The 13,205-nt window shown below is 54.9% G+C and overlaps 2 protein-coding genes across 3 annotated transcripts in view; one reads left to right on the plus strand and one right to left on the minus strand.

Moving 5' to 3' along the window:
• Positions 1-922: 922 nt before the first annotated feature.
• Positions 923-7,723, minus strand: DOK2 (docking protein 2). The gene is made up of 5 exons (XM_072357130.1): positions 6,786-7,723; positions 5,048-5,329; positions 3,424-3,523; positions 3,021-3,199; positions 923-2,197 (listed from the first exon to the last, which is right to left on the minus strand). Exons 1-5 carry the CDS (start codon positions 6,867-6,869, stop codon positions 1,487-1,489), a joined length of 1,356 nt encoding a protein of 451 aa, XP_072213231.1. The 5' UTR covers positions 6,870-7,723; the 3' UTR covers positions 923-1,486.
• Positions 7,724-7,892: 169 nt separating this feature from the next.
• The window catches only part of XPO7 (exportin 7), a 32,066-nt gene continuing 26,753 nt past the window's right edge, over positions 7,893-13,205 (plus strand). For both annotated transcript variants that reach the window (XM_072357094.1, XM_072357095.1), the window contains exon 1: positions 7,893-8,023. In XM_072357094.1, the coding sequence (XP_072213195.1) occupies positions 8,006-8,023 (18 nt within the window). In that variant the 5' untranslated portion in view covers positions 7,893-8,005. The remainder of the gene's footprint in view (positions 8,024-13,205) is intronic.

Raw genomic sequence — 13,205 nt, forward strand, 5'->3', positions numbered from 1 at the left:
TTATTTGGGTTTGGATTTGGCTTTGGCTTTGGGTTTGCACTTATATTTGGGTTGGGATTTGGCTTTGGGTTTTGGTTGTTTGGATTTGGGTTTGGGTTTTGGTTGTTTGGATTTGGGTTTGGGTTTGGTTGTTTGGCTTTGGGTTTGGGTTTGCCCTCCCCTTTGGGGTGAGGAGGCAGCAACCCTTAAATCTCCCACCAAATCTCTGTTGTGATTAGCTGTGCTCCTTAATGATTTATAATCAGCATAACACAATAACGACAACGACTCCCTAATCAGATTACACCGCTCTCCATTTGTCTGAGGCTTTGTGCTCTAATCTCTTCCCTCCTCTCTCTGCCATCGATTTGTGTTTCCTCATCTCATGCTCCACACACTCCCATGCTGTGAGCACTGCAAAGGGCTTTTCCAGCCTTTGCATCCCCCTTTTCTCGGCTTTCCATCCCAGCTCACATCTCATTTTCCACCCAAAAAGAAGAACAGAGAGGTGGGAATCCAACCACCCCATGCTCAACCCCTATGCAAAGTGATTAGCAGCTCCCAGCACAGCACAAATCCCATCACACTCATAGGATACCGGAGTCCAAAGGTGTTCCCACTCCTCCACTTAACCAAGAGGCCGCAGGCAATGCAATGGGATTGCAGCAGGGAGGACTGTGTTAACAGCCATTAATAATGAATAACTGCCATAATGAGCACTAATTAATTTGGTCACACGTTGAAGATCGTTTCCTTCTATTTTTTTTTTAAGCTTATAGGATTTTCTGTACCGGAGCATCCCTGCGCCATGGCTGTTCTCAGCCCCTTCCATTCAACGTGTGATAGATGGATTGATACGCGGCTTTAATCAGTGTAATATATAAAGCACTTAATTTGCCTTATTAAAAGTCTGCACTTTGGATTTTTCAGGCTTCAGGAAATTAACTCAAGCACCTAACCATTTATTTGATTGAGAGAGAGAGAGGGAGCATAAATAATTCATGGCTTTTGCTTTTGCTTTGGGTGGAAGAGCTGGAGGGTGATGGGGAACGTTCCTCAGCACCGGGTAACACGGCAGGGACCAACAGAGCAACCTGGACGGTGTGCAACGTGCATCCCTGGAGTGTGCATTGCTTGCAAGCCGGCCCTTATGGTGTGCAATGTGCAACCTCAAAGCTGTGCACTGTTGCCACTATGGCGTGGGACGTGCATGCTTGAGGCTGTGCTTTGCCAGCCGGTCCTTGCACTATGCAGTGTGCATCGCTGGGGTGTTCACCACCACCCAGCTCTTACAGTGAGGGATGTGCACCCCTGGGTCCTCCACCTTTACAGTGTGGGTCGTGCACCCTTTGGGATCACGCTTTGCCAGGCTCTGGGTTGCACCGTGCTCTGCTCCCGACTCTGGCCGTGCCGACCCCACAGCACGGACGCGCAGTGCCCTCCAGCGGCCGCAGCTGTCCAGATGTGCACCGCTGGCGATGGGGCCGAGCAGCACCACGCTGCTCTCTCACTGCTTGTTCCTCTTCTTGGCTAATTGGAAGACCACGTTGTCGTACTCGGTGTCCCCGAGCCACTCTTTGCCCTGCTGCAGCGGGACGTTTCTCTTGGGCACGGCATAGTCGTCCCGCTGTGGGTTGTAGGGATATTCGTGCCCTATAGGCTCCTCGGGGGCTGCCTGCAGCCTCCACGCTTCGCCCTTCACCTCCTTGGGCTCATCATAGACAGTGTGTGTGCACACACCCTCAGGCTCATCATAGATGTGCTCCGGTTTAACGCGGGGACGAGGCAACGGAGGATGCCCACCCGCCTCTTGTATGCTGTCATACAATGGATCTGGAGCATCAGCAGGACCCTGAAGGATGCTCCCGAATTTCCCAACCATCAGCGACTTGGCGATGGTATCAAAGGGAACGGCGTACTCCATGTCACCCCCAGCATCCTTCTCTGGAGCTTTGGGCACGGCTAAAGGGGTTTTGTGGATCAGAGGGCTGCAGGGTTGGCTGTAGATGCTCTTAGCGTGGTGCTCCTCCTGAGCCCGCTCGGGGAGCTGGGTTTGTTGGTGTGGCCTTGTGCCTTCATCCCCATTGCCGCCCCGTTCCCTCTGCACGGCGATGGCTGATTCTATCACCTGGAAGATCTCGTTGCCTTGTCTGGTCTCGAACTCAAAGTTCCCTTCACCAGAGGCACAACGCCGGCCGGCCTCGAAGGAGAAGGTGACCTGGAGGAGGGGAACAGCAATATCTCTCAAGGAAAAGGGGGAGGTGGAGCTTGGGGGACGTGGTAAGTGGGCACGGTGGGGATGGGTTGGTTGGACTCGGTGATCTCGGTGGTCTTTTCCGACCTCAGTGATTCTGTGGGTCAACAGTTGGATATGATGGTCCTAATGGGCTTTTCCAACCTTGATGACTCTATTGGGGACCGTGGGGATGGGTCAGCAGTTGACTTGATGACCTTAGTGGTCTTTTCCAACCTTAATGGCCCTATGGGCACCATGAGGATGGGTCAGCAGTTGACTTGATGACCTTAGTGGTCATTTCCAACCTTAATGGCCCTATGGGCACCATGGGGATGGGTCAGCAGTTGACCTGATGACCTTAGTGGTCATTTCCAGCCTTAGTGACTCTATGGGCACCATGGGGATGGGTCAGCAGTTGACTTGGTGACCTTAGTGGTCATTTCCAGCCTTAGTGACTCTATAGGCACCATGGGGATGGGTCAGCAGTTGACTTGATGACCTTAGTGGTCATTTCCAACCTTAATGGCCCTATGGGCACCATGGGGATGGGTCAGCAGTTGACCTGATGACCTTAGTGGTCATTTCCAGCCTTAGTGACTCTATGGGCACCATGGGGATGGGTCAGCAGTTGACTTGGTGACCTTAGCGGTCATTTCCAACCTTAGTGACTCTATGAGCGCGGTGGGGATGGGATGACAGACTTGACGACCCCGGAGGTCTTTTCCAACCCCAATGATTTTATGATGCTATGATTTCCAGCACACCCCCCACCCACCATAATCCCACCCTTTGAGCACCCCCTTACCTTGTCCCTCCCGAAGCGCCTCAGGAAGCGATAGGGCCAGCTGTAAAGGACATCCCTGCTCTGCACACCCCGCAGCTCCAAGGCTTCCTCGCCTGCCCTCAACACAAAGCGGCCCCGCAGGCGGCAGCGCTCCGAGGACTCGGTGGGCCTCAGTGTCACCTCGAAGTCTTGCTCCACTCCTGGGGGTGGGAGGAGGAAAGGGGGGGGGTTGTTTGTAGGGAGCCCCATAGGGTTGTAGGGAACCCCATAGGGGAAGCGGTGTGCGGCTGATAAAGGCAAAACCCGCAGTGAAAGCCAGCCCAGCCAAACCACAGAGCAGGAAAAGCACCCAAAGGCCGTTTCTGAATGTTATTCTGCTTGCTCACCCCCACACACGGCCCCCTCCCCACACACAGATACTCGCCTTTGCCCCTGGAGCTGTACAGGGAGTTTTCAGCCATGGAGAACTCGCCGTCGGAGCTCAGCTGTCTGTCCTTCCCCACTGCCTGCTCCTCCTGGCTCCTCTGCAAGGAAGCAGTAAGGGCTGAGCCACGGCTCCCGCAGTGCAGTTGTCCCACACATCTATACCCCAAAGGGACCCAGCAGACCTCACAACCCGGTTAACTCATCCATTCGTACCCCAGTTTGATCCAGCCCACCCCACAGCCCAGTTATCCCATCCATACCCTGCATGGAGCCATCCTCCATACCTTACTTATCCCATCCATCCATACCCCAAATGGGCCCAACCATGCCCCAAATCGACCCAGTATCCCCTATGCCACAGTTATCCCATCCATCCATACCCCAAATGGATCCATCCATACCCCAAATGGACCCAGCATCCCTTATGCCACGGTTATCCCATCCATCCATACCCCAAATGGACCCATCTGTACCCCAAGTGGACCCATCTATACACCAAATGGACCCAAGTATACCCCAAATGTATCCATCCATACCTCAAATGAACCCAACCATACCCCAAATGGACCCAGCATCCCCCATACCATGGTTATCCCATCCATTCCTACCCCAAATCGACCCAACCATACCCCAAATCGACCCAGCATCCCCCATACCATAGTTATCCCATCCATTCCTACCCCAAATGGATCCATCCATACCCCAAATGAACCCATCCATACCCCAAATGAACCCAGCATCCCCCATGCCATGGCTATCCCATCCATCCATACCCCAAATGGATCCATCCATACCCCAAATGAACCCAACCATACCCCAAATCGACCCAGCATCTCCCCTATGCCACGGTTATCCTATCCATCCATACCCCAAATGGATCCATCCATACCCCAAATGAACCCAACCATAATCCAAATCGACCCAGTATCCCCTATGCCACGGTTATCCCATCCATCCATACCCCAAATGGACCCATCTGTACCCCAAGTGGACCCATCTGTACCCCAAGTGGACCCATCCATACCCCAAATGGACCCAAGCATACCCCAAATGGACCCAGCATCCCCCATACCATGGTTATCCCATCCATTCCTACCCCAAATGGATCCATCCATACCCCAAATGAACCCAACCATAACCCAAATCGACCCAGTATCTCCCCTATGCCACGGTTATCCCACCCATCCATACCCCAAATGGACCCATCTGGACCCCAAGTGGACCCAACCATACCCCAAATGGACCCAGCATCCCCCAAATGGACCCAGCATCCCTTATGCCACAGTTATCCCATCCATCCATATCCCAGACGGACCCACCCATACCCCAAGCAGATCCATCCATACCCCAAATGGACCCAGCATCCCACAAATGGACCCAGCATCCCCTATGCCACAGTTATCCCATCCATCCATACCCCAAATGGACCCAGCATCCCCCAAATGGACCCAGCATCCCCTATGCCATGGTTATCCCATCTATCCATCCCCCAAACGGACCCACCCATACCCCAAACAGATCCACCCATACCCCAAACAGATCCATCCATACCCCAAACGCATCCATCACCCCCAATACCCCAGCCATCCCACCCATCCACCCTCCCACCTTCCATCTCTTACCGGGAACGCCAGCTGGCACAACCTCCTCACCCATCCCTCCGCCTCTCCTCCTTCTGCCGCCAGGAGGTATCGCTTCTCGGTGGTCTCCAGCAGGAACGGGGCTGTAGCTCGGGGACAACCAGCCTCGCCCCCGGCTTCGGCCACGTGGACGCAGTCGCTCAGCTTCACCAGCCGCCGGCTGCTCTCACCCTTCCGAGGTTTATCTGCGCTCTCAAAGAGCTCCAGGCGGGCGGTGGAGCAGGGAGTTTCCCGGTACAGAACACCCCAATACTTCTTCCATTTCTGGTATGGGATAAAGCAGCAAAAAGGTGGGGAGGATGCAGGGATGGGGGGGGGGAGCCCAGGCTTAGCAGTGCTGCTTTCATCCTGGATCCAGGGAAGGTTTTGACCCCAGAATGTGGCCCCCTAAGAGTGGGGAAAGCATCTCCAACCCCAAGCATGGCGTAAGGGAGATGAGCATCCTGTGCTGCAAAGGGGAACTGAAGGCTGCTCAGCATCAGCCAGCATGGGTGGGATGGGGAGACCATCCCCCTGCCCATGGAAACCCCTTATCCATTGTATACCCTAACCTATGGCACCTCCCTGCCCTTGGAAATCCTTTATCCATGGTGTCCCCTAACCTATGGCACCTCCTTGCCCATGGAAACCCCTTATCCATTGTATACCCTAACCTATGGCACCCCCCTGCCCATGGAAACCCCTTATCCATTGTATACCCCAACCTATGGCACCTCCTTGCCCATGGAAACTCCTTATCCATGGCATCCCCCTACCTATGGCACCCCGCTGCTCATGGAAGCCCTTTATGCACGGCATCCCCTAACCTATGGTATCCCTTTGCCCATGGAAACCCCTTATTCATGGTGTCCCCTAACCTATGGCATCCCCCTGCCCATGGAAGCCCCTTGGATCCATGGCATCCCCTAACCTCTGGCACCTCCCTGCCCTTGGAAATCCTTTATCCATGGTGTCCCCTAACCTATGGCACCTCCCTGCTCATGGAAACCCCTTATCCATTGTATACCCTAACCTATGGCACCTCCTTGCAACTCCTTATCCATGGCATCCCCTTACTCATGGCATCCCCTTACCCATGGCATTCCCCTGCCCATTGCACCCCTCTTCTCATCCCATCCCCCCACTCATGGCATCCCCCTGCAATCCATGCCCCCCAAAGTGCCTCCAGCTCCCCATTTACTCCCCCTGTTCCATCAGCTTCAGAGCAATCCCTGACTCAACGCCCTCTTAGCAGGCAGAGAAATGCATTGCATTCTGCATTCTGCACAAGGAGGTGTGCAACCCCAGAGGAACCTCCTGCAGGGCTGCAAGCGGAACCTGTGGGACCCAGCAGCCAAATTGCTGCACCTTTTGCAAGCTCCAAATGCACCCCATTTGCTCTGCAGCCCCCATGTCCCTCTGGGTGCTCATCCTCCCCACCCAGCATGGTGAATGTCTCCTCCCTCCTTGCTCAAGAGCAGCAGCCACTGTCACCGAACCGCAGCATGCTCTGAAGCAACGGTGCATGGGGGGGGTTGCATCACTTTGTGCCTGACCCCATCCCGCTGCGCTGAGCTGCAGAGGGGCTCAGCTTGCTCTGCTTGCTCTGCTTGCTCTGCATCTCTTCATATTGCATCCCAGCACTGAATCCTCCAGCTCAAGGATGCTCAAGTTGCTGCACATCCCGCTGCCATCTCATGCAGCCCCCCCTGCAGCAAGCAGCCCAAAGTTGCACCCTCACCTTGCCGAAGGTCTGCTGCAGCTGCAGGTGCAGCACGCCTTGCTTCACCACCGCCTCCTCCATCCTGCAGCCCGGAGCATCCATCTGTGGCTGCCCCTCTGTCACCCAGTGTCCCCAGCCTGCACTGACACCACGTGATGTGCGGTTGGGTGCTGCTGTTTCCTCCCCTGTGCTCCGCTTCCTGCCTTGGTTTTGTTACCATAAAGGGCAGCCGGGTGCACAGCTGCATGCAAGGCCCTGAGCAGCTGCTGGGGTGGGGATGGGGACATGCAGAAATGGGGGGGGGGTTTGGCCCATCTGCTGCTGCTCATCCTGCATGGGTCTGCGCTGCAAGGTGCATAGTGTGGGATGGAAGTGGGCACGGGTGCTATTGCTGCTCATGGTGCATGCGGGACATGCAGCCCTGTGTGCATGGACAGCACTGCGCGTGTCAGCGCATGCAGGGAATGAAGCCCTCTGGGTATGCAGGAAATGCAGCATGCCGAGCGTGCATCCCTTGGTGCATGCAAAGCACAGCATCTGTTGGTGCATGAAGAGCATTGCAGCCCTTGTTGCATGGAAGGGATGCATTCTTCAGTGCACGCAAAGCACCACATTGGTTAGTGCTCGTAGGAGGCGCATCCATTCGTGCATGCATTGCACCTCAGCGCTCAGTGCATGCACGGGATCCTTCGGTGCTTGCAGGGAATGCAACGCACTGCATCCCTTGATGCACGCAGCCCTCGTGCCACGCGGGGGCAGCAACCCCTGCAAAGAACTTCAGCTCGGAGAGAGCGAACGGGGCCGGGTTACGCACAGCAAAAACCCTCCCCGTGCTTTGAGCAGCAATTTGGGGGCGGTGGGAGCGGCGGGAGCAGCGGGGGGGTACGGCGAGCACGGGAGCAGCAGGCGGGGACAAGGAGGGTGCGCGGCCCCTTTAAGAGCGATGTCAACAAAGCGCGCCCCTCCCTCCGCGGCGCCGCCGGCGTCGTGACGTCACCGGGCCGCAGCGGGCGCCGCGCTGTTCCCGTTGGGGGCGGAGGCGGGTGGGCGTGGCTTGAGCGAGTGGGCGTGGTTAAAGGGGTGGGCGGGAGGGGCGCATGCGCGGAAAGGCGGGAGGGCGCGACGCGCGTGCGCATTGAGGCGGCGGCGCTGGTGGCTGAGGAAGGTGTGGGGGGGGCGGAGGCGGGCGCGTGCCGGGCCCGGCGGAGGCGGAGGGAGCGGAGCATGAATGGAGCAAAATGGCGGATCATGTGCAGGTGAGGGGCGGCCCGGATGGGTCGGGAGGTTCGGGGAGGTTCCCCGTAGCCTTTCTGAGCTTCACGAAGCTCCAAGGACGGGCTCCGGGCCGGCTGCGGCCTAGCGCGGCCTGCTCTCGGCGGGCGGCGGTGCGCCTCGGTAGGCCGCGGCGGGGCCTGGGGCTGAGGGCTGGGGGTGGGCACGGAGGGTCCCGAATCCCCGCCGGACCGAACCCCCGGAGCTCCATTGGGATGCGCTCGGCTTGGCCTCGCCGCCGTTGGGGCCGCGTTGTCCCGCAGTCTCTCCCACGTTCCCGGTTTGCTGAAGGAAGGCCGGATCCGGGCACCGTGTCGTGAAGTTGGGAGCCGGACGCTGCAGAAAGAACCGCTTGTTGTCGCTTTAAATCCTGCCTCCCGCTTTGCTCGGCTTTGTGTTAAATATTGCGTTGGGCAAGTGCAAGTCGGAGCCGGCCAAGCGGGGTCGCCGTGGCCGCCTGCAGCTCCGTGGGTTAAAGTTTAACGTTAAGCTGCGATGTGGGAGATGTTCCACTCGGAGAAGAGCTGGTTTGCAAACGCAGTTGATGCAGCTGCAGCCCGGTGCTGTTCTCAGTTGATGCAGCTGCAGCCCGGTGCTGTTCTCAGTTGATGCAGCTGCAGCCCGGTGCTGTTCTCAGTTGATGCAGCTGCAGCCCGGTGCTGTTCTTGCAAGGGCCAAACAGAGCTGGAGGAGTTGCTGGTCGTTCCGGCTGCGTGAGCTTTGCGTGCTGTTTGATGGTGTCTTTTCTTCTCTCTGCTCCAGGTGCAGCATCCAGCAGCAGCTCTGGAGAGCCTCGTGTGGTTCCCTTTCGGCACAGAGGTTCCCTTCCAAACTGACTCTGGATGTGCCTGGAGCAAGCAGTGCTTTGTGTCAATGGGTTGAGTTTGGGCTGAGATATTTCCGTCTCCTCACACTCCAGCCTGCTCAGCACGGTTGGGTTTGATGAACGTAATGCTCTGTTGCACCCTCAGTGATTCTATGGCCTGAGCAAAGCTGTGCAGCTCCCACATCAAACATAGTGCGTGTTGAGCAGAGCAGTCACTGAGTTATCCCCTGTCGTGGGGGGAGATGTTGGCTGCCAGTGTGAATAATGGGGAGAGCTGTTTCAGTGACCCATGCTGTGGGAGTTGGCCTTGTTTTAATAGGGGCTGGCCCTGCCAATAAACGCTGGCTGCTGGGAGCTGTGCAGAGTTCCCAGGCTTTGTGAGAGCTTTGCTTTGGATGTTGTGTGCTGGCAGCATGGGGTTTGATTGGACTGTTGCTAGCTGATGTGGGTTGTGGTGCCTGGTGGGCACACACAGCCATCACAGAGGTTATTTGCAGGGCAATAAGAAGGAAGGTGAGCTTGTAGAGCCGTAGTGAGGAAGGTGTCACATCCTCATAGGGCTTTAGGAACTGGAGGTGATGCAAATTGAGCCTGCGATGCTGTTTAGCTGCAGCTGGGTGCCGTGCTCCTGCCGTGCTGCACTTCAGGAGGAGGCTGCTCAGTGTCTGCCACCGAAGCTGCGGTGATGCTGAGGCAGCAGCAGTGCAAATCAGGTGGTGTGATGTGGAGGAAGGGCCCTGCGTTCTGCAAGTGAAATGCTGCACACCAGCTTGTCCGTCCATCAGCAAGCTTACGCTGCCTTTCGGATGCACGTTTGTCTGATCCAAGGTTTGATAGCATTGCCTAAACTCATTCACAAAGCAAAGCAGGGACCATTAGCAATCATTCTGCGGGCAAATACAGTCCTATTCCTCTAGCCCACAAACGGATTTGTTCATCTTTGCTTCCTTTCTGCTTTCCTTATGCTTGAATGTTTTCTGTGCTGTTGCCCTGAGATGGGCTGTGCTTACTGAAAGTGAACGTCCCTGTGGGGGAATATTTGCTGCTAATTAATTCTGTGGCTCTTTCTGCTCGTCTGGAGTTGTAACAAATGATTGTGCCCCTTGAAAGCTGCTGTCGCTTCTATGTGAGCTCATCTTGCCCGCTCATGGTAACCTGGCTCTGAGCTGGGAGGAAGGAGGTACAAGAAGAGATGGTATCCTATAGGAGAGCATGGAATCTTGAGGCTTAAAGGAAGCTGGGTTATTTTCCTCTGTATTATCTGACTGTGGGCTCAGTGTGAGTGCTCCTCTGTGTTGGATCCCCTGGCAGCGCTCTGCTTTGCAGCAGGTGGGCAGCAGACAGGGGTTACTCCTTTCATCTCGAAGCCATCACAGAGGAAACCTGAATGGGATGGGCACTCTTTGGGTCCATCCCCACGGCCTGGCAGGGCTCTGCAGGGATTGGGGACACCGTGTGTGCTCAGGAGGGGTTGGAGGTCTCTCTGTTACCTGCAGGGCTCAGAAAGCATCCCCCCCCTCCCAGTACATCTTAAGGTGGCTGCTTCCATCCCCAACAGGGCCTTTGTTTTTCCCTTGTTTCCATCGTTTAGAAGCCATCATTTTGGCTCAAACACAAAACCTAATTTGGCTTTAGAAACCCACAGCTTGCTCCAAAGGGAACCCTGGGGCCTGCACTGCGGTGTTTCCCACTTGCTGTCCCTATATATAAAGAGGCACAGCACAGCCTGGCTGCACATCCCTTGCAATATTTTGTTCAAGGTTTTTTTACCTCCTGTATGTGTGTATCATTGCAGAGGGCTCTTATTGAGGGCTGCTGTTTATCTCAGAATAGCCCAAGGAGGGGAGGGTGCAGCCCTACCTCCACTATAAATAGAGCTGGCTGCAGTTCTGGTGCAAATTAGGCTTTTCTTTTTTAACTACTCTGCTTGGATGCTCAGCAAAGTAACAGCAAGGAGCGTTGGGTTGGGGCTGGAAAGCGGAGTGACTTTGTTATTGCTGCTAACACCTCCTTGCCCTCCGTGTGGGTAATGCAGCATCTGCTAAAGCAGAGGTGTAATTTTACTACTTACAACTGTATTTTTGTTGGTAATTTTATCTTTCTGCTTCTCGGCCGTGCTTTCAAGGAGGTGTTTGGCTTTAAATGCTCTTGTGTGACTCAGTTGGAAGAGTAACCACTGTCGTCTGTGAGCTTCCTCATCCAGCTCTGTGTGCATCCCTTGCACAGCTCTGTGTGCATCCTCAGCCAAATGCATTGCATCCCTTGCACGGCTCTGTGTGCATCCCTTGCACGGCTCTGTGTGCATCCCTTGCACGGCTCTGTGTGCATCCCTTGCACGGCTCTATGTGCATCCCTTGCACGGCTCTATGTGCATCCCTTGCACGGCTCTATGTGCATCCTCAGCCCGACAGAATGCCAAACACACCCAGCAGAGCATCATATAGGGATGGGTCAACCAGAGCCAACAAGCAGTGCCCAGTGAGCACTGCTCACACTGCTCACACCTATGCTCTGACCTGCTCCTGTTTGCTGTATTCACATGGACCAGGGCTGCATCATCCACATGCTTCCCTTCAGCTCCTGTTGGAAAACTCAGTGCCCTTGTAGCACCAACCACGCAGTGTTTGTGAAAGCACCGATTACAGGAGTGAGAGTCCAAGGACGTCGTACTGGACAATATGAATTCTGCTGTTTCTCTTTTAGCGCTAGATAGTGTCCGCTGCTCAAATCTGCAATGCTTTTACTGGGTCTGAGCAGCACTGGGGGAGCTTTAGAGCTCACACACTCGGTTCTCAGGCTTGCTTTGCTGTGGAGGGTTTCTGCTGCCTCCTCAGTGTGGCAGGGAGATGCAGAAGAAGTTCTGCTCCCCCTCCTTGTGTTCAGCACCGTGTTGCTCCCATGCATGCATTGTGTTTGCTGTTTCCTAATTTCCTGGTTGCTGCTGGTTAGGAAACAGCCAAGCTTTGCCAAGTGGGAAGCCTTCAGGTGCACAGGGAACATTGAGTCCTCCAAGAGAGAGAGGTGAAAACCATTTCTGAAGCAGCACATTAATGTGGCACATAAATAAGAAGGTAAAGAGAGATGGCAGTGACTCATTCTCCCATACAAAGGTGTTGCTGCTGCTCAGCCTCCTGCTCTGTTCCCAAATGGAAGGAGCACCTGCGTGCTGCATTGGGCTGCTGTTCTCTTTGCTTGAGCCCTGCTGGGTTCTCCTGCTGGGTGAGAGCTTTCCCTTGGGCAGAATTGATCCCTCAGCTGCTCTGAGACATAGATTTGTATTGCAGCACAGGGGAGCTCTCCTGTGGGATAGAAACCATCCTTGTTTGTGGGCACTGCAGGAGGTGCTGTGTTGGCAGTGCAAAGTTACAGGGGTGTTAGCATTGATCTCAAGTGCCGCCGTGGAGCTGCATGGTGAAATAGCAGGGCTGGACCTGAAAGAAGTTCCCTTCAGCTCGACTTGAAGACCATTCATCTTAAGGAAAGGAATGAGAGCTCTTTATTGATGCCCTGGGAGATGCCTGGAAGTGCTGCTGCAATAAATAACTTTTTGAGATATCCTGGAGTGGCATAAGTAAGTTTTCTTTCTCTGTTATTAGCAGGATAAATGGAAATGGGCAATTTATAGTCGAGATTCCCTTAACAAAAGGGAGCCATGAGCCACCAGACCTGGCTTTCACAATGGTGAGCACTTAGGGCATGCATTGCGGTGCTCCTCGGCGGTTAAGAGTTCAATTGTTCCATTTAAAAGCCTTTTTTTATTCTTGGTTGAAATAGCTGAAGTGACCTGAGTTGTTCTCTGAGTTGCTTCTGGCCTTCCAGCTGCTGCCATGTGTTTGGTAAAGCACAGTGCTTCCAAGCCCTGACTTCTCAGCATCATCAGCATCATCCTCCTCCCAGAGCAGGTAATACCTGCAGCTCAGGGGTCCCATCCCCACACACCAGCTGTGACTGCAGGTTCATGGCTCACTGCTTCTGCTGCACACAGTGAGCGAGGAGCTGCAGACTGACTGCTTGCCCTTTGCTTCCCAGGCATGTGCAGGGTCTGCCTCTGATGATGACATACAGGGGGAATCAGTTGGGGGATATGAAAGTAGATGAATGTGCTCCAGGTGTTAGTAACTGTATGGAGGTGTTAGTAACTGTATGGAGCACGTTGCAGGCTCAGGGAGGCAGTCAGCAGAAGGCAGGAGGAAGGAATGCCTCGAAACAAGACGTCTGAGCATTTACAGCCATGCACGTCCTGCAGGGTAAGACCCACTGGGCAGCAGCAAAGCTCTGTTAGGTGTATGTGATGCTGCTGCTGGGGGCTCACTGTGCTCACTGCTCCATTTCTCCCTCTG

Source organism: Excalfactoria chinensis, chromosome 25 (genome assembly GCF_039878825.1).
Source record: "Excalfactoria chinensis isolate bCotChi1 chromosome 25, bCotChi1.hap2, whole genome shotgun sequence".
Taxonomy (NCBI): Eukaryota; Metazoa; Chordata; class Aves; order Galliformes; family Phasianidae; genus Excalfactoria; species Excalfactoria chinensis.

Coding starts and splice junctions, on each gene's coding strand:
- DOK2 (XM_072357130.1), bottom strand. CDS start 6,869: ATGGATGCTCCGGGCTGCAGGATGGAGGAGGCGGTGGTGAAGCAAGGC. Junction 5,330..6,785: donor TGCAGCAGACCTTCGGCAAG/GTGAGGGTGCAA, acceptor ATCCCATACCAG/AAATGGAAGAAGTATTGGGG. Junction 2,198..3,020: donor GGCGCTTCGGGAGGGACAAG/GTAAGGGGGTGC, acceptor CCCCTCCTCCAG/GTCACCTTCTCCTTCGAGGC.